This window comes from Nicotiana attenuata, unplaced genomic scaffold (assembly GCF_001879085.1).
Source record: "Nicotiana attenuata strain UT unplaced genomic scaffold, NIATTr2, whole genome shotgun sequence".
In the NCBI taxonomy this organism is placed as follows: Eukaryota; Viridiplantae; Streptophyta; class Magnoliopsida; order Solanales; family Solanaceae; genus Nicotiana; species Nicotiana attenuata.
In genome coordinates this window covers 110148-132226 of record NW_017671015.1, presented here as the reverse complement: position 1 = coordinate 132226, position 22079 = coordinate 110148, and the positions used below count along the sequence as shown (strand labels likewise).

General features: G+C 39.0%; 1 protein-coding gene across 1 annotated transcript; it reads left to right on the top strand.

Annotated features, from left to right (window-relative positions):
• The first annotated feature begins 1543 nt into the window (after positions 1-1543).
• On the top strand, positions 1544-7667 carry LOC109205252 (putative quinone-oxidoreductase homolog, chloroplastic). Its single transcript, XM_019367934.1, has 4 exons — positions 1544-1694; positions 4625-4766; positions 6497-6588; positions 6803-7667. The coding sequence occupies exons 1-4, from the start codon at positions 1629-1631 to the stop codon at positions 7490-7492; spliced, it is 990 nt and encodes a 329-aa protein (XP_019223479.1). The 5' UTR covers positions 1544-1628; the 3' UTR covers positions 7493-7667.
• Positions 7668-22079: the final 14412 nt, after the last annotated feature.

Genomic DNA, 22079 nt, shown 5'->3' with positions numbered 1-22079 from the left:
CACCACGCTGCCGCTGGACTTCATCGTCGGCGGCTAGCGACCCATCTCCAAGACCATAGCCGCCAGAACTCCAACCCAGCCGCCTCTTCATCTTGCTCGGGTCATCGCTGGCCGGAGAGAAGCAGCTGCACCCCCTTCTTTCTCTCCACCCTTGATTAAAACTGAAATGAAGAAGGCTGAAATTGTTGAAATTTTGTTGCACTGATTTTGGGTATCAAGACGCGTTCTATTTCGTGGATTATTCCATCCGGTTTAATGATATCATCTGGGCGAGTGGGAATCATGTGGAAGAGGAGAAGCTTTTGGAGGGATTTGAGATTCCCGGGTTCAAGCAAGAAATTGTTGAAATCTTGTTGCAGAGAACTGCGACTAAATGAAAGCCACCATTAATAGGGTCTTTAAAAAGCTTGAAGGTTTAAAATGAGTTACTTGATTTGATGAAAGTTTGGAAAATTAATATTGGGGTTGTCTTCGGGTCTTCGTGGGGAATCTTTAGCTGAAGTTATAACAAATTTGGAGGAGTTTCTCTTAAAAATTTGGATTAAAACCGTGCTTGGAATAAGAACACACATAAAAATCGTGAAGAACACCAAGACCACTAATTATTTTGTTTATTAAATAGATTTAACATAGTTTTTCCTTTTTTTTTTACTCAAAATAATATATGTTCTTTTTTTATTCGTCATTCGCCACGTCAGTATTGAGTGCATTTCACAAACTTTGTAAGTTTGGCTGATTGTCAAAGAAGTGCTCAATTGGAATAAGAGGGTGTTTGGCTAAGCTTATAAGCTGGTCAAACGGGCTTATAAGCACTTTTTGGCTTATCTACGCGTTTGGTAAAATTAAAAGTGCTTATAAGCCAAAAATAAGCCAAAAGCCATAAGTTGGTCTCCCCTAACTTATCAAATTTCAGCTTATAAGCACTTTAGGTTTGACCAAAATATTTACTATTCTATCCATAAAATACTTCTTTTTAAAACAAAACTCTTGGTATACCCAGTTCTTCAGCTCCTCATTATAATTTCAACACTTTTATCCAAACACGTAACTGCTTATTTTTTAAATCAGCTTAAGCACTTAAAAATGTTTTTCAGCATCTAATGCTTATCAGCTACTCTAAATCAGCTAAGCCAAACAGGCTCTAAGTTTCGAATAGTATAAATGCTCAATAGAAATACCCTTAAGTTCAGGTATTTAAATGAAAAATCGTGCAAACTTTAAGTGTCTCCGTGTGTATTCATCCTAAAATAAAAGTGATTTTGATGGGATAATCCCATCCAAGAATAGGAACAATGGAACATTCTCAAATCTGTTCGTTGATGTGACGTACTACTATTTTTAATCATTCATTGTCTTTAGTCTTTAGGATCGGTTCGCTCTAATAACTTTACCGAGATTATTTCCATTTTCCAGAAAAAAAGATTTCATCATTTTTCGAAATAAATGCCACCTAGTTTTCTTAGTTCGAGAAGAAGTCCTGTACGATCCACGTGTCCCCAAAAAGATATTAGGCTAGCGGCGATATATATCCATTAATTAAAGAATAAAATGGAAGTACTACATCGCCTCGCTGGTTTCGCTCCTTCCCCGAATTCAGAGAAAGGTTTTGCCAAAGGCGTGATTTTGATATGGCTGGGAAGGTGATGCATGCTCTCCAATACAACTCTTATGGCGGCGGTGCCGCTGGCTTGAAGGTATTCTCACTTCCGCTCTTCGCTTTCCTTTTTTGCATTCATTTGACATATCAGTTACTATTTTTGAGTGTTTACATATTCTATTGATTCTTTGGGACGTTACTGAAGACAGAGTCTTCAACATGGTTACAGTTAGGTATTTTAATAGGCTCATTTCTCATTAGAAAATTGCAGAAATAGTTGTTTGAAGAGGGCTCTTGATGACGACCGTCGTCTAAACCTATTTAATTGGCCCTTGGACTGTTAAACTTACGTCATTAGAAATTTAGAATTCTTCGATTGTATTCTTAAGACTCAAAATTTAAAATTGGCAGGATGCTTGAATTTATTTGAAGTTTAAAGAGAAAAAATTATTTTTGAAATGATAATTACCTACTCTATAGGAAACTTTTCTGGTTGGGGATTGGGTATCACAAAAAGGCGTAGAATTAGATGTGAGAAGATGATATCTGCCATTAGTTAAGAATTGAGTATAATACTTTATCATTATTTCCCGTTTACTGGTCTGGAAATTAAGTTTTTGCTTCGTAGCTTTTACAAAAAGGGATTTAAAATACTCTAGTAACAGAAGCATACAGAAGGGCTTTATTTTGATGCTATTAAACTTTAGAAGGCTTCCTACTTCTTGTCCTATGTATTTTGATAACCATCCTCACATGTATTCGAATTTTCATGGTTGAGTAGATAATAAAACTTTAGGTGAGGAAATTTTAAGAGTTGAATAATCCAGCTTATTTTCTGCTTCAGTTGTGTATGCAGTGGAACTTCATAATGCGAAGGTGCAAGAGTTAAGGGGAAAGCGATGAGTCTTCTAAGCTCTTGAATTTCCAGAATACCATAATCCTTAAGCAGATAAAAAAGTAATGACAAAGAAGTAGGATTATGGTAAATGGTGGTTTGGTTAAGATGGAATAAATTCCTATAAACAAAAGTTACTTGTATTTCTTAGATGATGTTATAGAGTTATTAATTAATCTTAAAAGGGCTGATTCATTCCAAGCAGCTTGATATCCTACTATTCCCTTAAATTTGTTTGCTCTCATGTCTTTCTCCTAGTAAAACTGTTTAATCCAACAGTTCAGTCGTGTGCTGAAATGGTAACCTCAGAATTCAGCTGTTGTTAAGGCAGTAGTTGGACAGCAGTAGAGTTGGGCTTGGATTTTCCTCGTGGCCTTGGCCTTTCCGGGATATTAAGATTTGATAGGCCTCAGATACCTTTTATTATATTCTAAAAAGGAGCTATCTCTTAATAGCCTCAAAATGCCTTTTGATATGTCTCCGTGCAACACACACATACACGCGTGCGAATGTACTTGGTAATTACTCCCTTCGGTCCATAATAAGTGACCAATTTGCTTTTTTATTTTGGTCCAAAATAAGTGTTCATTTATATAACCAAAAAACAATTCAATTTGTTTTTCCAAAATTATCCTCATGTACGTATCCCTAAAAAGTCTTTTACTCCTCACATTAACTATGCTGCAACATTTAATTAAGGGTAGTTTAGTCATACTACCTACTCTTGTCTAGAATTTAGTATTTCCTTAATGGGTGTGCCAAGCAAATTGGTCACTTATTGTGGACCGGAGGGAGTATTAGTTACATGATTTTCCAACAGTGGGTAGCGTTCAGCTTGGGTGCTATTTTTGACAAAACAATTTTACATTTGCTTTCGACAAAAAGGAGAAATGAAAAAAGATTCATTCTCTCCTTGTATTTGTAAGGAGAGCTTGAAAAATGCCTTCTGCTACGTAGCTCTGCATACATACAGGGTCGTGCATGCTTTCCGGGGAAATTGATGTTTAAGCATGAAACTACGTAAAATATTTAATCAAAGTGTAATTTTATCAGTCAATGCAAGTCAAACTATCAAACCACAATACCAACGAGAATATACTGAAATTTGGGTAATGTCGGTGTGATAATATATGGGGTCAATTAGTATGGAAATAAGGATTAGGTAATGCAACTTGCAAATTAACCGGGCCAATGCCAACTAAAAACAAGGTTAACTAACTCAGTCTATTTTTCCAAGATAACACTATTCAAAAATCATTTCCTTACAAAAATCTCAATCTAGACAACATGCAGCTTCAAAAATGGGCTCATTTTAAAAATCTTCTCTCACTATTCCCCACTTAGTTTCCCTTCCTTTATCTGTTCCTCCCAACCAGCATATCAACCTGCAAAGAAACAAAAGATCCTCTTTCCCCTGCTTAATTTTATATCTAAGCCCAAATTATCATAACTCTGAAATATAGTAGACTCTGTAATAGTAGATTTCTTAGCTACAACCATTGAGTACTAAAGATACCCACTATTTGTGGCTATGGGATGATAGGAAGATATTGGAGTGTAGGATACATGGTTCAAGGCAAAGGGATTTGGAGGATTGTTAAAATATTTTAATAAATAAAAGTTAATTTTGAAAAGTCTAAGATGGCTTTTTCTTAAGTAGCATATCTTCTAGCTTTGATTGTGTTATTATTTCTAGACAAGTACTATCTTTGGAAATAACTTCCTAAATTGAGCGTTACTTTGAGGAAAAAGAAAATGAAGGAAGAAAAGATCAACTTCACCAACCATGAAGCATGAAAGACCTTTTCTAGGTGATTACCCGTATTTTAGTAACTAATATCCCCGAATTGGTCATTTGAGTAGAAAAATTGAGTGTAGTATACATATAAAATTTCATTTGATGTTTATTAAGTAAAGTTTTCTTTTGTCACCATTTGGATTTTGCGTCTTTATGGAGATACAGTTCTTGTTTAATGAATTGCTGTTATTTCCCGTATATTATTTTGTCTTATTCCCTTTGTCTGTAATTTGTTTTAAGCACTTTTGCGAATGAGACTGCTCATATACTCCTGGTAAGATTTCATCTAATATTAGAACCTTTCCCATTGTATGCACGTCTTTACTTCTTTCAGCATGTCGAAGTTCCTGTGCCTACACCGAAGAAGGATGAGGTCTTGCTAAAACTGGAGGCTACAAGCTTAAATCCTGTTGACTGGAAAATTCAGAAGGGCGTGCTTCGTCCTCTTCTGCCTCCCAAGTTTCCTTTTATTCCTAGTAAGTTCAATCATCAATACATCCAGAAATTTTGTCAGAATTTCCTTGCACACTGTTTTTAGTGATTTTTGATTTTGGTAGTGGTTGCCTTGTGTTTCATGTTCTTGAATGTTTTTCGCATCAGCTTTAGTATGAGAGTCTTTGGCTAGGCTTTCTCAAACACTATGTATTACCTATCAAAAATCATCTCCTTTGACAATTTAAAATAGTTTGTCTTCTTGTTCCCTTTTCTAGAACCCTGGGCTGATTTAATAGAGAATTTCTTATGGGTGTTCCTACGTTGAGCAACTCTTTCATTGCCCGTTTTGTCTGGCCAACAAAACAAAAATGCCTTGGTACTTGGCTGTTAGGTTTATACAAGGCTCGCGCACACACAAAAAAAAAAATCGCGATTAACTCAGGGAACTGATAGAGTTCGCTTAGAAGCTTATTGATATTCAATTCTTTCACTGCAGATGATATATCTTAAAGCTCATTCCTGGCATGTATGCATTTGCCTAGAGTAGAGGTCCCAAAACACTCAAAATCAGGATACTAATAATCTTCTTGGACTATTTACATATAAATCCACATGCAATATATTTTAGTCAACAACTTATCTTGAAGCTGTATGGACAAAGTGAAGACCCTGTCAAAAAATTTCACAGCAATAGGGATAACATGAATTGCAGGAAATGTGGTAGAAAGGTTTACATAGAAGCTATACTGCTATACAATATGAATTTTTAAACCAGAGTAGGAGACAAAATCAGTATTAAGTATCTGAGAGATTAAGAATGACGGCGTGAAAAGGTGAAGAATTTGATTGGCAAAGGATTTAAGGTTATAAAGTTGTTAGAATTGGATTTTTTTTTGCTTGTGTAGCATTTAATGAGTAAGTTGATCTGAACTGGTTGGATTCCGAAAATAAAAGGAACTAACGTGTGAAGCTGCCAGAAAGATCAGCTTTGCTCAATAACATCAACTATTGTTACTGGTAATGTACTTGAACAGGAAGTTAACTCTTGAACTTCAAGACATCATGGCCATTATCTTTAAGGGTCGGTTTGGAAAGCCATGTGAAATTACCTAGATGTGTAATTACTAGGTAGTAATTACATGGTATTTACACAGTATAGTAATTATAATAAACTGCTTGTTTGGCAAAAAGTAATTACAGTGATATTCCCACTGTCATGTTTGGTTGGACAACTGTCATTATATGGTAAACTTTTTTCCAGATTAATTTGTATATTAGTTTTACCGTGTGACAAACATATATGTAAATAAGAAATATCAATATTAATTTTAATTTATTATGAGGTATTTAAAATAAATATGTCTCTGAAAATATTAAATAATTATAAATTGGTAAATAATATCATAAGGTATTACGATAGGTTTAGGCTAATTTGTAAGAACAAAAGAGCTTTCTTATTTTGATAGATTATTAATGAGTTGAAATGATACGGACATCAGGTATATTAGATTTCAGAATAATATACCAATGAATTTATTATTGGAATAGCAACAATTTGATCAAATATTGAAATCTAACCGACCAAGTGATTCCCGACTAACCAAGTGATTACTTGGCCAAACAAACAGACCAAACTGTGTAATACACTCAATTACACCCAAATCCAATTCACTTTTATCTAATTATAGGGAGTACTTGCATTGATGCATTGCAATATGCACATTTTATACTTGTGATTTTTGGTGCTCTAAACAAATTTTGATCATAACAGCTACCGACGTGGGAGGAGAGGTAGTAGAGGTAGGATCTAGTGTAAAAGATTTCAAGGTCGGTGACAAGGTTGTGGCTATGCTTAATACCCTGGTAAGTCCGATTCTTTTTCCATGGGCCAACAGTAGTCCTCCAAGTTACTCAAATTCCTGATCTCTTGTTTGGAAGTGGACTCACATGACGAGAGCAATCTGCTCTTGTCCTATCTTGTAGTATTTCTCCTTCTTTTGCTTAACCATTTCACTTTGAACCATAATATGGTGTTCTACCCTTTATGCTTGTTGGATCTTCATGAGCTTTGATGCAGAATGGAGGTGGATTGGCTGAATATGCGGTGGCTAAGGAGAGTTTGACTGTTCCGAGACCAGCCGAAGTATCAGCTGCTGAAGGTGCTGGTCTTCCTGTTGCAGGTGTTACAGCTCTTCAGGCCCTTGTAAATCCTGCTGAGGTCAAGCTCGATGGAACTGGACCCCGGAAGAACATTTTAGTTACAGCTGCCTCCGGTGGTGTCGGTCACTATGCTGTGCAATTGGCGAAACTTGGTAACGCCCATGTTACTGCTACCTGTGGAGCCCGTAACTTTGATTTTGTGAAGAGCTTAGGAGCAGATGAGGTTCTTGATTACAAGACCCCAGAGGGAGCAGCTCTTAAGAGTCCATCAGGCCAAAAATATGATGCAGTAATTCACTGTACTACAGGCATTCCTTGGTCTACCTTTGAGCCTAATTTAAGTGCGAAAGGGAAGGTCATTGACCTTACCCCTGGACCTAGTGCGATGTGGACCTATGCGGTAAAGAAACTAACCTTCTCAAAGAAGCAGTTGGTGCCATTGCTTTTAATTCCCAAGAAGGAGGACCTGGACTTGGTTGTTAGGCTTGTGAAGGAAGGGAAACTTAAAACAGTGATCGACTCCAAACATCCCCTGAGCAAGGCTGAAGATGCTTGGAGCAGGAGCATTGATGGACATGCAACAGGAAAGATTATTGTGGAGCCATAGAGTAGTCTTTCAAATGATGTTAATGTTATATAGGTGTGTAATAAAAGGTATGGGAGGCATGTATATTATGACAGGTAAATCTACCCAGCGATAACAATTTTCATTTGCCTTGTATGTTGTGTGATAAATCTTTATTTCTCTGGGAGTTGTTTAATGACTTGTATTTTACTGAGTAGTCTCTCTGTTCCCTCCCAATCCTGCAGTTTCAAGTAATTCCTGCATATACTGTTGAGGCTGGTTTATAGATGGAGCAAAATTTTATCAGTGACCAGAGAAATACAGATTTATAGAGATTCAATACTCCTGTAGATGTCATTATTGACGCCAAATGAAAGATGGAAACTTCAAACTTTTCAATGTGAACAATCAAAACGTCGGCTGCCAAATCTATAAAAGCTGCCTACATTAGTAGTCTTTGTAGTCTTTGTCAAAGGAAGAAAAACATCTTCCTCAAAGCATGGACCATGGGATGGACCCATCAGTTTTAACTTGAAGATTTTTTTGGGTAAGTAAAACAATTAATATTGGGAATTTTTTCTATATATACTATAATAGGAACTAATTTACCTACTTTCTCTAGGTTTTGTAGTTTTCAAAAAGTATCTAAATTTTATTTACAAATTATATATATTCCTTCCTTAAAAGACTCTCACCCCATTAATATAATTAAAAGATTTAATTATATCCTTTCCTTTTTTCTCTCTTCTCCTCATTCCTTGCATCCTAATTTCTTTAGTAGATCTCTTTTTCTCTCTCTTTGATAGTTGTACGTCTTCAACAAAAAGCTGGCAATTTTTCTTCATTGTCGAATGATTTTGGTTGGAACCATCCAATACTGGATATAACGTCGTAAAGGAAAATTTTATGTTCCTATTATTCTTAAAATATTAAGAAAGTGATCCCTAATCTAACAATTCCAATAACACGGGACTGCTTTCCAGAATAGCAACAAAAAATTTTTTTTGTGCAGTTAAAAATCTATACACACGAAAATATCACGATATAAAAAATATTCATTTGCTAACCAAGTATCTTGGACAATTCAAAAATCCTTAAACTCTAGCAAAATTATTATTAATAGGATAATTGCCCGTACAAATCCAAATGTGAAATAGGACACAAACTTACAATTGCTCATAGCCATATACAACTAATATACAATTATCATACAATTTTTGCAACAATTATGATACAATCATGGTACAATTCTTAAAAATTGTGATATAATTCTGATCTTCATCTTCTTCAAGTTTCAATCACAACTCTAAACTTAAAGTCTGATACAATATTATATTATAGTTGTATTGGCATTGTATCAGGTGTTGTTTTAGGTATTGATGTATCATATACAACTTTGATACAATTGTGATATAATTATGAAATAAATCCGGTACAATTACGATACAATTATCATACAATCGTAATACAATTCGAAAACTACTTTTCTTCTTCGAGTTTCGATATAGTTTTACCTAAAACCAACTCTAAAGTTAACCAATCTTCCTCAAAATTGATATATAAATTCAAAAGTATATTCTCAATTGTTTGCAAGAACACCCAATTCAAAACAATTCACAAAATTCATAAAACCCTAATATTGATACAATTGTGATACAATTATCATACAATCATGATATAGTTCTGAAACTTCTTCTTTTTTCGAGTTTCAATCTGAAATATTACCTAAAAATAAATCTAAACTTAACCAATCTCCCTCAAAATTGAGATATAAACTCCAAGGTATATTCTCAATCGTTTGCAAGAACACACAATCTAAACAAATCACAAATCCGTAAAATTCAAATATTGAATTCAAAATTTTTTAATGGTTGTCAATGGAGAATACTTTGTTGCTACAATTTTGGAAATAATGTTCATGAAATTGTGTGAAGAGGGAGAGATTTGGGTTGATTTGTATGAAGCTTAAGAATTTTTTGAAATCTTTATGAAAATGGGATGCAACGTGATTTAGGGGCTTTGTATATATACGAGGGTTGGGGTGGGTGGGGGGGGGTAGTAACGTGGGATGGGGAAAAGGGCTATTTCAGTTACATCCTAATTTTAAGGGATACTCTCTTTATTAAGGTTTTTTATATAAGTAGTAAATATAGATAGAGAATATAATTTTTAAGAAACCTATAGAAAAATGGTAAATAAGTTTCTATTATTGTATAACTAGGTAAATTTCCCATTAAAATTAGAGAAAACTAGACGGAACTTTGTTCAAGCCCAAGTCGGTGATGAATTCAAGCTTTGAAGCCTAAGCAACCTCCATGAAGACGTCTCTGATATTTAGTTTTTGCCTCCACACTGTGTGAATCAAATAAACTTTAATGGATCTGATACTATTTCTTTATTAGTTCGCCCTAGCTAAAAGTGAGAAATTTTTGTATATCTGAAAATAAATAATTTTACAATTCACGTTGACCCTTAGTGAGACCTTTTTTAGTCAATTTGTAGAATGAAATGTGGAGTAAATCTTTTAGGCTAGTATGTTAGAAGAAGTTACTCGAATGTTTTAAATAATCAATGCATGAATAAAACATGAGAAAAAGTGTCAATAGTGCATATGTTGGGTTTTAAACGTTGATATAAGCTAATGCCATTAGTGTGATACTTGATTGAATTTTGAAATTATTTCTTGACATTGTGTATTAATTTTAAAGTTGTTCGAGGACGAGAAAGAGTTTAACTGTGGAGCGGTGATAATTGAAAAAAAGTACATATTTTAGATATATTTGCATCCTATATATTGTGTGATTTGATGAAGATTTTATGAGTATTTGTGTGATTTATACTCCTTGTATGTTTCTTAAGTGTAGGTATGAGTTTGGAAAAGTGGATCAAAAGAGGATGAAATCGTGCGAAATGGAAAGTGAAGACACATGAAAAGAGTTGAAGGCAGCTCACCCGAAGGATGTGTGTCAATGGAGAAGTAAATGAATCAGAGGAGTCAGCGCTCACTCAAAACAGTAACATGAGGTCCATTGTGCGAGCCTGCGCGAGAAAAGAAGACAAAAAAGAAAAAGAAAAAGAAAAAGAAATTTACAGCTCGTTCAAAGGGCTCGCATCGCGCAAGACCTAGACGCGCTCTCAGTGATTTCCAAACAGAATTGGATTGCATTAGACAACCTCCTAGATGACCTATGTCATATAAATATCCATGAAACATCTTGGGACGGAGGGTCACATCTTTTGAGGTAGACATACAAAGAGCACAAGATAAGGGCAACGAGTTCAGCCATTTCTTTCATTGTTCGTTTATGAATTTTAGCTATTATTTTGAAAACCGCGTTATGAGTAACTAAATACTTTTATTCTCATTTGTGGTTGCCATAATTATTGACACTTGTTGATTACTATTTTGTTAATATGAATTATTATTTAATTTGTAAATTCTATAGCTACCAATTTATCTGTTATTTATGCTATCATTTTAGATTAGACTACAATTAAATAGGGCTTGTTTTGGAAATCACGTATCGAAAAAAGATTCCGCGGTTAAGATAGAGAAATATCTAGAAGTCTGGCTAGGTTGAATGTCGTACTATATCCGTGCATAATAGATTCAATACCATAGGGATATATAATTGATATATTATGAATAGGCAAATATTACTGCAGGAGCATACTATTCGTTAAATGGTCCAGTTAACTAGTAACCATAGATAATTTGGATTAATAGGGTGTAATTAGGATTGATAAATTGACCACAACCCTAGAATCTTCATCTCAATTGGTTAAGTCATAATCATAAATACTTACATTCTTGTTAGTTAATTATTTGTTTATTTTTTGCTATAATAGTCTAGTCACAACCGCCACTCTTTGATAACCTTGAACCGATAATAAATTTTTGCCAGCTTAGGTAGTGATTAAACGAAGTGTTTGTGCGTTCGATATTCGGCTTTCGAGTTACTTTATTATGGGCCTTGTATATTTTGTATGTACTTTGGGAACCAACACTTATGTAATAGTCATAGAAAGGTCTAGATCTGTTAGTGTAGTTATACTTATTGTTTGGGGCATAATATGTTCTGAAATAGTTTGGACTTGCTGTATTCACATTTAGTAATGTAGATTCAATAACCAAATTGGTTACTTGGCCTAATTTCTTTATTGATCTTCTTGAATTATCATTAAAAAAGCTAGTATTATTGAGCATATTGGATTCATCATGAGAAAACTTTCTCGAAGTACAGCGTTGTCACGACCCAAATCTTAACCTGTCGTGATGGCGCCTATCGTGGTACTAGGCAAGCCAACTTTTATGAATAACTCCAACACTTTTAACAAAAATGGATTTTTAATGCAGTTTAAATAGCAACTTCTCATAAACAAGATAGAAAGATCCAAACACAACGCGAAAAACTCCCAAATTGGGGTGTCACAGAGTACATGAGCATCTGAAGATCACAAGTCTGGAATACACTGTCAAAGATAGTCCAAAATTAAATACAATAAAAGGAAAGATAGAGAAGGAGAAACAAGGAGTGCGAATGCCGGACAGCTACCTCGAAGTCTCCAAGGTCAACTGTGCAGAGTATCAACACCCACCGTGTCCGGAAATACCTGGATCTACACACAAAGTGTAAGGAACTTAAATCTACAAAATCAACTCTCCAAATCCCTAGCCTCAAACCCCCAAATTACACCTCAAAAACACATAAACTAGGTGGGAAAATCAATGGGAAACAAGATTATTGATAAAAAACGAGCACAAGGAACTTACCTCAAGAATCTCTTCAAAAACCCTCTCAAAAATCGCCTAAGCCCGAGCTCAGAATGTTAAAAATGGTGAAAATCGTTTTTATATGTTCTGCCCAGGCTTTCCGTTTCTGCAGCATCGCTTCTGCGGTCCCTCATCCGCTTCTGCGAAAATCACCTAATGTAACCAACCGCTTCTGCGGTCCAAATCCCGCTTCTGCGGACTAGTGGCTCCCAAGACAATTCCGCTTCTACGATCCTCTACACGCAGGTGCGAGTCTACACATGCGGAATTCTTCCCGCCTCTGCGCTCCACAGTCCCCCAGCCTAATCTTCGCTTCTGCGCATCCCAGCTCGTACCTGCGAGCTCGCATCTGCGGTGCCCACTCCGCATGTGCGATTACACCAGCAGCTGCAAAATCTTCAGCAATTCTTTAAGTTTAATACTTGATCCGTTAACCACCCGAAATCCACTCGAGGCCTCCGGGATCTCAACCACACATACCAACAAGTCCTATAACACAATACGAACTTAGTCAAACCCTCAAATCACCTCAAACAACATCAGAAACACGAATCGCACATAGATTCAAGCCTAATGAACTTTGAAACTTCCAATTTCTATAACCGACGCCGAAACCTTTCAAATCATGCCTGGTTAACCCAAATTTTGCACACAAGTCACAAATAACACCACGAACCTACCCCAACTTCCAGAATCAAAATCCGACCCTGATATCAAAAGTCCACTCCTGGTCAAACTTTCAAAAATTCAACTTTCGCCATTTCAAGCCTAATTCCACTACGGACCTCAAAATCACAATCCAAACTCGCTCCTAAGTCCAAAATCACCCAACGGAACTAACAGAACCATCATTCCTGAGTCGTTTACACATATGTCAACATCCGATCAACCATTTAAGCTTTCCATTATGAGAATAAGTGTCTCAACTCATACCGAAATCTCTCCAGACCCGAACTGACTAACCCGGTAAGTCATATAACAGCTATAAAGCACAAAAAGAGCAGTAAATGGGTGGAACGGGGCTAAAACTCTCGAAATGACCGATCGGGTCATTACATCCTCCCTCTCTTAAACAAACGTTCGTCCTTGAACGGGTCTAGAGACATACCTGGAGCCTCAAATAGGTGTGGATATCTGCTCCGCATCTCCCCCTCGGTCTTCCAAGTAGCCTCCTCAACTGGCTGACCTTCCTATCGGCATAGCTCTTCTATTTAGATTGTGTCGTGGGAAGCCGCTCCTGAATGAATTTAACATTGTCCAATGCATCCTGAACCAAGTCAGTACCCAATAGCCTAGCCTTACCCGGCTCAAACCAACACACCGGAGATCTACACCATCTCTCATACAAAGCCTCATATGGATCCATTTGAATGCTCGAATTGGTAACTCTTGTTGTAGGCGAACTCCGCGAGCGGCAGAATTTGATCCCATGAACCTCCAAAATCAATGACACAAACGTGTAACATGTCTTCCAATATCTGAATAGTGCCCTCGGACTGTCCGTCCATTTGAGGGTGAAATGCTATACTCAACTCAACTTGGGTGCCCAACTCTCGCTGCATGGCTCTCCAAAATTGCAATGTAAACTGCACGCCCCGATCTACAATGATGGACACTGGCACACCGTGAAGGCGAATAATCTCTCGGATGTAAATCTCAGCAAACTGCTCCGAAGAATAAGTAGTACCACCTGGAATGAAGTGCGCGGACTTGGTCAGCCGATCCACAATCACCCAAATAGCATCGAACTTCCTCGAAGTCCGTGGGAGCCCAACTACGAAATCCATGGTGATCCGCTCCCATTTCCAATCTGGAATCTCTATCCTCTGAAGCAATCCACCCGGTCTCTGATGCTCATATTTTACCTGATGACAGTTAAGGCACCGAGCTACAAACCCCACTATATCCTTTTTCATTCTCCTCCACCAATAATGTTGCCTCAGGTCCTGGTACATCTTCGCGGCACTTGGATGAATGAAATACCGCGAGCTGTGGGCCTCCTCAAGAATAAACTCACGTAACCCATCTACATTGGGCACACATATTCGCCCTGCATCCTCAACACTCCATCCTCTCCAATAGTAACATCTCTGGCATTACCGTGATGAACCTTGTCTTTGAGGACAAGCAAACGAGGGTCATCATACTGGTGCTCTCTGATGTGATCAAACAAGGAAGACCGAGAAATCACATAGGCTAGAACCCGACTAAGCTCCAAAACATCTAATCTCACGAACTGGTTGGCCAAGGCCTGAACATAAACTGCAAGAGGTCTCTCACCAATAGATATGAATGCAAGTGTTGGCCTTCCCCGGATGATACAGAATATTAATATCACAGTCCTTTAGCAGCTCCAACCATCTTCGCTGCCTCAAATATAGATCCTTCTGTTTGAACAAGTGTTGGAGGCTCCGATGATTCGTAAACACCTCACAAGACATACGTAGAGATAATGCCTCAAAATCTTCAATGCATGAACAATGGCAGCCAACTCCAAATCATGAACAGGGTAGTTCTTCTCATGGGGCTTCAACTGGTGCGAAGCATAAGCATTATTCTACCATCCTGCATCAAGACACACCTAATACTGATCCGAGAAGCATCACAATACACTGTATAAGAATCAAAAGCTGAAGGTAGAACTAGAACTGGAGCTGTGGTCAAGGCAGTCTTGAGCTTTTGAAAGCTATCCTCACACTCATCCGACCACCTAAAAGGAGCACCCTTTTGGGTCAATTTGGTCAAGGGCGATGCAATAGATGAGAAACCCTGCATTAAGCGATGATAATAACTAGCCAACCCAAGAAAGCTCTGAATCTCCGTAGCTGAGGCCTGGGCCAACTCTGAACCACCTCTATCTTCTTCGGATCCACCAAAATCCCCTCACTGGACACCACGTGCCTCAAGAACGCCACTGAACTGAGCCAAAACTCACACTTGGAGAACTTGGCATAAAGTTTCTCCTCCCTCAACCGCTGCAACACAATCCTTAAATGTTGGGCATGCTCCTCCTGGCTACGAGAGTACACTAGGATATCATCAATGAACACTATAACAAACGAGTCGAGATAATCCTGAAACACACTGTTCATCAGATGCATGAACGTTGCTGGGGCGTTGGTCAGCCCAAAAGACATTACAAGGAACTTATAATGACCATAACGGGTCCTGAATGTTGTCTTTAGAATATCAGAGTCCCGAATCTTCAACTGGTGATGCCTAGACCTCAAATCAATCTTGGAGAACATTCTCGCTCCATGAAGCTGGTCAAATAGATCATCAATGCGTGGCAAAGGATACTTGTTCTTGATTGTGACTTTGTTCAACTACCTATAGTCAATGCACATTCTCATAGTACCATCCTTCTTATTCACAAACAGAACCAGTGCATCCCAAGGTGACACACTAGGCCTAATAAACCCCTTATCAAGAAGTTCTTGAAGCTTCTCTTATAATTCCTTCAACTCAGCCGGTGCCATACGGTACGGAGGAATAGAAATGGGCTGAGTGCCCGGCACCAGGTCAATACCAAAGTCAATATCCTTGTTGGGAGGCATGCCCGACAAGTCTGCAGGAAACACATCCAGGAAATCTCGGGCCATTGGAACGGAATCAATAGTAGGGGTATCAGCACCAACATCCCTCACAAAGGTCAAATAAGATAAACAACCGTTCCCAACCATCCGCTGGGGCTTCATGTATGAAATCACTCTACTGGGAACATAGTCTAGAGAACCTCGCCACTCAATCTGTGGCAATCCCAGTATCACCAACGTCACAATCTTAGCGTGACAATCCAGAACACCATGACATGGAGACAACAAATCCATACATAAGATCACGTCGAAATCAACCATGTTAAGCAACAAAAGGTCAACTCTAGTCTCCAAACCCCCAATGATCACTACACATGACCGATATACACGGTCTACAATAATAGTATCACCCACTGGTGTAGATACGTGAACAGATGAAACTAGGGACTCACGGGGCATATCCAAATAATGAGCAAAATACGATGATACATAAGAATAAGTGGAACCAGGGGAAAATAATACAGAGGCATCCCTGTGGCAAACTGAGACAATACCTGTGATCATTGCATCTGAAGCAACAACATCTGGTCTGGCAGGAATACCATAGAACCAAGCCTGACCGCCACCTAATCGGCCTTCCCTTCTAAGGCGACCTCTAGCTGACTGTGCCCCACCCCAAGCTGGCTGAGCGGGTGGTGTAGTAACTTGTGTAGAAGTCGTAGCCTGACTCTTCTGCTGCACTGGACCTCCCGAACGACGAGGACACTACCTCCACTCATGCCCAAACTCTTCGCACTCGAAGCAACTCCCCGGCGCTAGTGGTGGGGACTGAAGGGAGCCCGAGCACCGGGATAACTGGTAGAAGGACCTGGCGTAGATGATCCCTGAACCGATGGAGCACGGGACGAACTTTGAGCTGGAAGGGCACTAAGAGATGACTGACCCTGATGAGCACTGTATGAACTATAGCTGGATGATGCACCACGGTGAACCGGACGAGCCGTTTGAGCATGCTTATAAGGACGACCCTGGCCGTGGTAGAACTTACCCCCAGAAGGAACACCACTGAAACCTCCCGATCCACGAGGCTCTTGGCCTCCCTCTCACCCCGCTCCTGACTACGGACCATCTGTGTCTATCGAGCAATGTCGACCACCTCATCAAAAGTAGCACCAGAAACCCTCTCCCGAGTCATAAGCAACCGCATCTGATATGTGAGGCCATCAATGAACCTTTTGATCCTCTCCCTATCAGTGGGAACCAACAAAATTGCATGACGGGCCAACTCAAAAATCCTCATCTCGTACTGCATCACAAACATACCATCCTGAAGAAGCTGCTCAAACTATCTGTGCAGCTCCTCTCTGCGAGACTGCGGCACGAACTTCTCCAAGAAGAGAACGGAGAACTCCTGCTATGTTAGTAGTGCTGCACCGACCGACCTATACCTCTCATAAGCCTCCAACCATCTGAAGGCAGCCCCAGTGAACTGAAAAGTAAAGAACGAGACCCCGGTGATCTCCAGAACACCTGCGTACGAAGAATCCTCTGACACTTGTCCAAGAAACCCTGGGCATCCTCCGATTCTACCCCACTGAATGATGGAGGGTGGAGCCTCTCAAACCTCTCTAATCTCCTCTGCTCATCATAAGTCATCACAGGGACCACATGGGCCTGAACAGCTGCAACCGGCTGGGCTGGTAATGCCCCTGGTGTCTGGAGTCCCAGTATCACCTGCTCTGGTATACAGGCGACGGGAGTCTAAGTACCTCCTCTGACTTGAGAAGTGGCTGCTGCGGTCGGAACAGAGATCGCCTGAGCAAGACTGGTGCACACGGTCAGAATCTGAGCCAAGACTTGCTGAAGGCCTGGAATCACGATGCACAGTTGGTGCCTGAGCTGGCCTACTGGCTCATCCACAACTGGAACCTGCTCCTGAACTGGGGTAACTGGTGAATCTGTAGGTGCTGCCCTCGCTGTTGTTCGAGCTGCACCTCTGCCCCTATCGCGACTTCTACCGCGACCTCGGCCTTTCGCGGCCCTAACTGGTGGTACTGGTGGCTGTCCATCCTGTCCGGTAGAACGTGTACTCACCATCTGTGAGAGAATAGAATAACAGAAGTTTAGTTACCGGAATCAACAAATCCGCACGATAAAAATACAAGAATGTGAAGTTTCCTAAGGGTTCGGAAGCCTTTCGAAGATAAGTACAGACGTCTACGTACTGATCCACAAGACTCTACTAAACCTGATCATGACTCGTGAGACCTATGTAACCTAGACTCTAATACTAACTTGTCACGATCCAAATCATAACCAGTCATGATGGCGCCTATCGTGGTGCTAGGAAAGCCGATATTTACGAATAACTCCAATAATTTTAACAAAAATAGATTTTTAAAGCAGTTTAAATAACAACTTCTCATAAACAAGATAGAAAGATCCAAACACAATGCGGAAAACTCCCAAATCGGGGTGTCACAGAGTACATGAGCATCTAAAGATCACAAGTCAGGAATATATTGTCTAAGATAATCTGAAATGAAATACAATAAAAGGAAAGATAGGGAAGGAGAAACAAGGAGTGCGAATGCCGGGCAGCTACCTCGAAGTCTCCAAGGTCAACTGTGTAGAGTATCAACACTCACCGTATCTGGAAACACCTGGATCCGCACACGAAGCGCAGGGTGTAGCGTGAGTACAACTAACTCAGTAAGTAACAAGACTAAATAAAGAACTAAAGATAGTGACGAGCTACACAGTTATAGTTCAATTTCAGTAGTCTTAACAAGGAGAAAATAGGCATGCTTTCAAATTCGGCAATTTAAGTCAAATCAGTTTATTCATGTCAGGTTCAATTAAAACCGGATATAATATCTCTCAGAAATTTCAAAGCAGTGATATACGGTTGCTAAGTGCAACAATAAGGAAATCAAATGAATCCTCTCAGAGTAACAATCACTCAGTCCTCCCATTCACTCCAACATCACAATCACTCATTTTCTCACAGTCACTCATTACTCTCAGTTGCTCGGCACTCGCACTCAATAGGTACCTGCGCTCACTAGGGTGTGTATAGACTTCAGAGGGGCTCCTTCAGCCCAAGCGCTATATCAGGCCAATCATGGTATAAATCAATAAAATATGTTGCGGCGTGCAACCGGATCCTATAAACATCTTCACAATCAGGCCCTCGACCTCACTTAGTCATCAACCTCTCCGGTCTCTCGAGCTCTCAAAAATCATGAAAATCAGCCCAAACAACAATGATATGATGTATCAACAAGGAATAATAGAGACTAAGATATGATATGCAAGTAAAACTGAGACTGAGTACGAATAACAATTACCAGGTAATTCAACATGTAACGTGGCCTCTGTGGGTCCCAACAGTACCAACACATAGCCTAAACATGATTTCTAACATAATTTGCAGTCAAATTTCTATAACACATGGAGAGCATATAGCTGACAACAAGTTATTCGACTTCATAGTTCCATGGAATGGACCAAGTCACAATTCCTACGGTGCACGCCGACACGCCCGTCACCTAGAATGTGCGTCACCTCCAAACCAATCAGAAAACACATAATACGAGGTTTCATATCCTCAGAACCAGATTTGGAATTGTTACTTACCTCAATCCGTGCCAATCTCTACTCCAACACACCTTTGCCTCGCGAATTGGCCTTCAAATGCCAAGAATCTAACCACAAACAATATGATACAATCAACACGGGCTAAAGGAATCAATTCCACAACAAAATACGAGATTATAAGTCAAAAATACGAAATCGACTGTAAGCTGGTCCCCGGACCCACATCATGAAATCCAACAAAAGTCATAAAATCCGAAAACCCATTCAACCACGAGTCTAACCATACCAAATTCATCAAAATACGACACCAAATCGCCACTCAAAATTCCCAAAATTAACTCTCCAAATCCCAAGCCTCAACCCCCAAATTACACCTAAAAAATACACAAACTAGGTGGGAAAATCAATGGGGAAACAAGATTATTGATAAAAAACGAGCACAAGGAACTTACCTCAAGAATCTTTTCAAAAACCCTCTCAAAAATCGCCTAAGTCCGAGCTCAAAATGTTAGAGATGGTGAAAATCTCGAAACCCTCGTTTTTATATGTTCTGCCCAGGCTTTCCGCTTCTGTGGCATCGCTTCTGCGGTCCCTTATCCGCTTCTGCGGAAATCACCTAATGCGACCAACTGCTTCTGCAGTCCATATCCCGTTTTTGCGGGTGCGCATCTGCACAAACCTTCCGCTTCTGCGGACCAGTGGCTCCCAAGCCAATTCCGCTTCTGCGATCCTCTACGTGCAGGTGCGAGTCCGCACCTGCGGAAAGCATCTACGCTCCACAGTCCACCAACCCAAGCTTCGCTTCTGTGCATCCCAGCTTGCACCTACGAGCTCGCATCTGCGGTGCCCATTCCGCAAGTGCGACTACACCAGCAACTGCAAATCTTCAGCAATTCTTTAAGTTCAATACTTGATCCGTTAACCACCCGAAATACCCGAGACCTCCGGGACCTCAACCAAACATACCAACAAGTCCTATAACACAATACGAACTTAGTCAAACCCTCAAACCACCTCAAACAGCATCAGAAATACGAATCGCACATAGATTCAAGCCAAATGAACTTTGAAACTTTCAATTTCTACACCCGATGCCGAAATCTATCAAATCATGCCCGATTGACCCCAAATTTTTCAAACAAGTCACAAATGACACCACGGACCTACCCCAACTTCCGAAATCGGGATCTGACCCCGATATCAAAAGTCCACTCCCGGTCAAACTTCCCAAAAATTCAACTTTCGTCATTTCAAGCCTAATTCCACTACGGACCTCTAAATCACAATCCGAACTCGCTCCTAACTCTAGAACCACCCAACGGAGCTAACAGAACGATCAAAACTCTATTTCGGAGTCGTTTACACGTAAGTCAACATCCGGTCAACCATTTCAACTTAAGCTTTCCATTATGAGACTAAGTGTCTCAACTCACCCCGAAATCTCCCCAGACCCGAACTGACTAACCAGGTAAGTCATATAATAGCTATAAAGCGCAAAAGAAGCAGTAAATGAGGGAACGAGGCTAAAACTCTCGAAACGACCAGCCAAATCGTTACAAGCGTATACTTCATTCAACCCTATGAGAAATTATATCGGTCCCAAACTTGTTCAATATTGTGTATATGCTCATGGCTCCATATTCCATTGACATCTGTACTAGATTTTAGCACTTAAAGTTTTCAACTCTTCCCATAACTTCTTCATCCCAGTATTATAACCAGTTATGTTAAGATTTACTTGTGACATGTCATTGATTTCCTTCGAATTTGACATAATTTTGTACCATTAGTCTTATCATAGCAATCCTCAAGTTCCTTCTGTATCTCGACTGTATCATTTACATACTCAATACTATCAGCAATTTCATTAGCTAAGAAAATCAAAATCTTTGAGGTCACCATATCATCGCGCCTTTCCCATACTAATTCGATGATTCTGAGAGTCTTTTACACTCTCTATTAATAAAATATTATTTATTTTTGGCCAGTAATACTCGCAATCCTCTTCATCTCTAGAATCAGTATTCAACTCTATACAAGGAACTTGTAATAACGTCACACCGAAATTATCAGAGGGGTGAATATATACTCGTGTCAACAATAGATTGATTACTCGATTCAATAGTGAATTATTCATTTTCATAATAGGCATGACAAAACAATTTGATTTATGAAATTGAAAAAGAGTTCATAACAGATTTTGAGTGAAATTCACGAATTTCCAAAAATTTAGTGATTTGAACTGAAATAAAGCTTGCATGTTTAGATCGAACATAGAAAGAGAAAGAATTAGAACTTCTAATACCATATCAAATTACAGTTATAAGATGCTACTTGAGCTATAGTTGAGCTTCAATTAATAATCTCTTCCATCTTCTTGAAGGGATTGAAGAAGAACTTAATTTGGGAAAGTATTTCATTATATGTAATGACTATGAGCCCGTTTGGACATAAGAAATTTTTCACTTTTTTTTCGAAAAGATTTAACTTTTTTTCGAAATCAGTATTTGGTCATAAAATTTTCAATTTTCACTTGAAGAAGTATTTTGGAATTTTTCGAAAATTTGAAAAACTCCAAAAAGCTATTTTTCAAAATTTTCACTCAGAGCACTCACAAAACTTCAAAAACAATCCGAAATTATATTCATGTACAAGCACAACTCTAATTTTCAAATACCATTTTCACTTGAAATTTTTTTTTTTATTTTTTTTTTTGGAA

What these genes read in the sequence shown, in the direction of transcription:
- LOC109205252 (XM_019367934.1), top strand. Translation starts at nt 1,629, where the DNA reads ATGGCTGGGAAGGTGATGCATGCTCTCCAATACAACTCTTATGGCGGC. An exon ending in GCGGTGCCGCTGGCTTGAAG is followed by an intron (nt 1,695 to 4,624) that starts GTATTCTCACTT and finishes TACTTCTTTCAG; the next exon opens with CATGTCGAAGTTCCTGTGCC. An exon ending in TGGCTATGCTTAATACCCTG is followed by an intron (nt 6,589 to 6,802) that starts GTAAGTCCGATT and finishes GCTTTGATGCAG; the next exon opens with AATGGAGGTGGATTGGCTGA.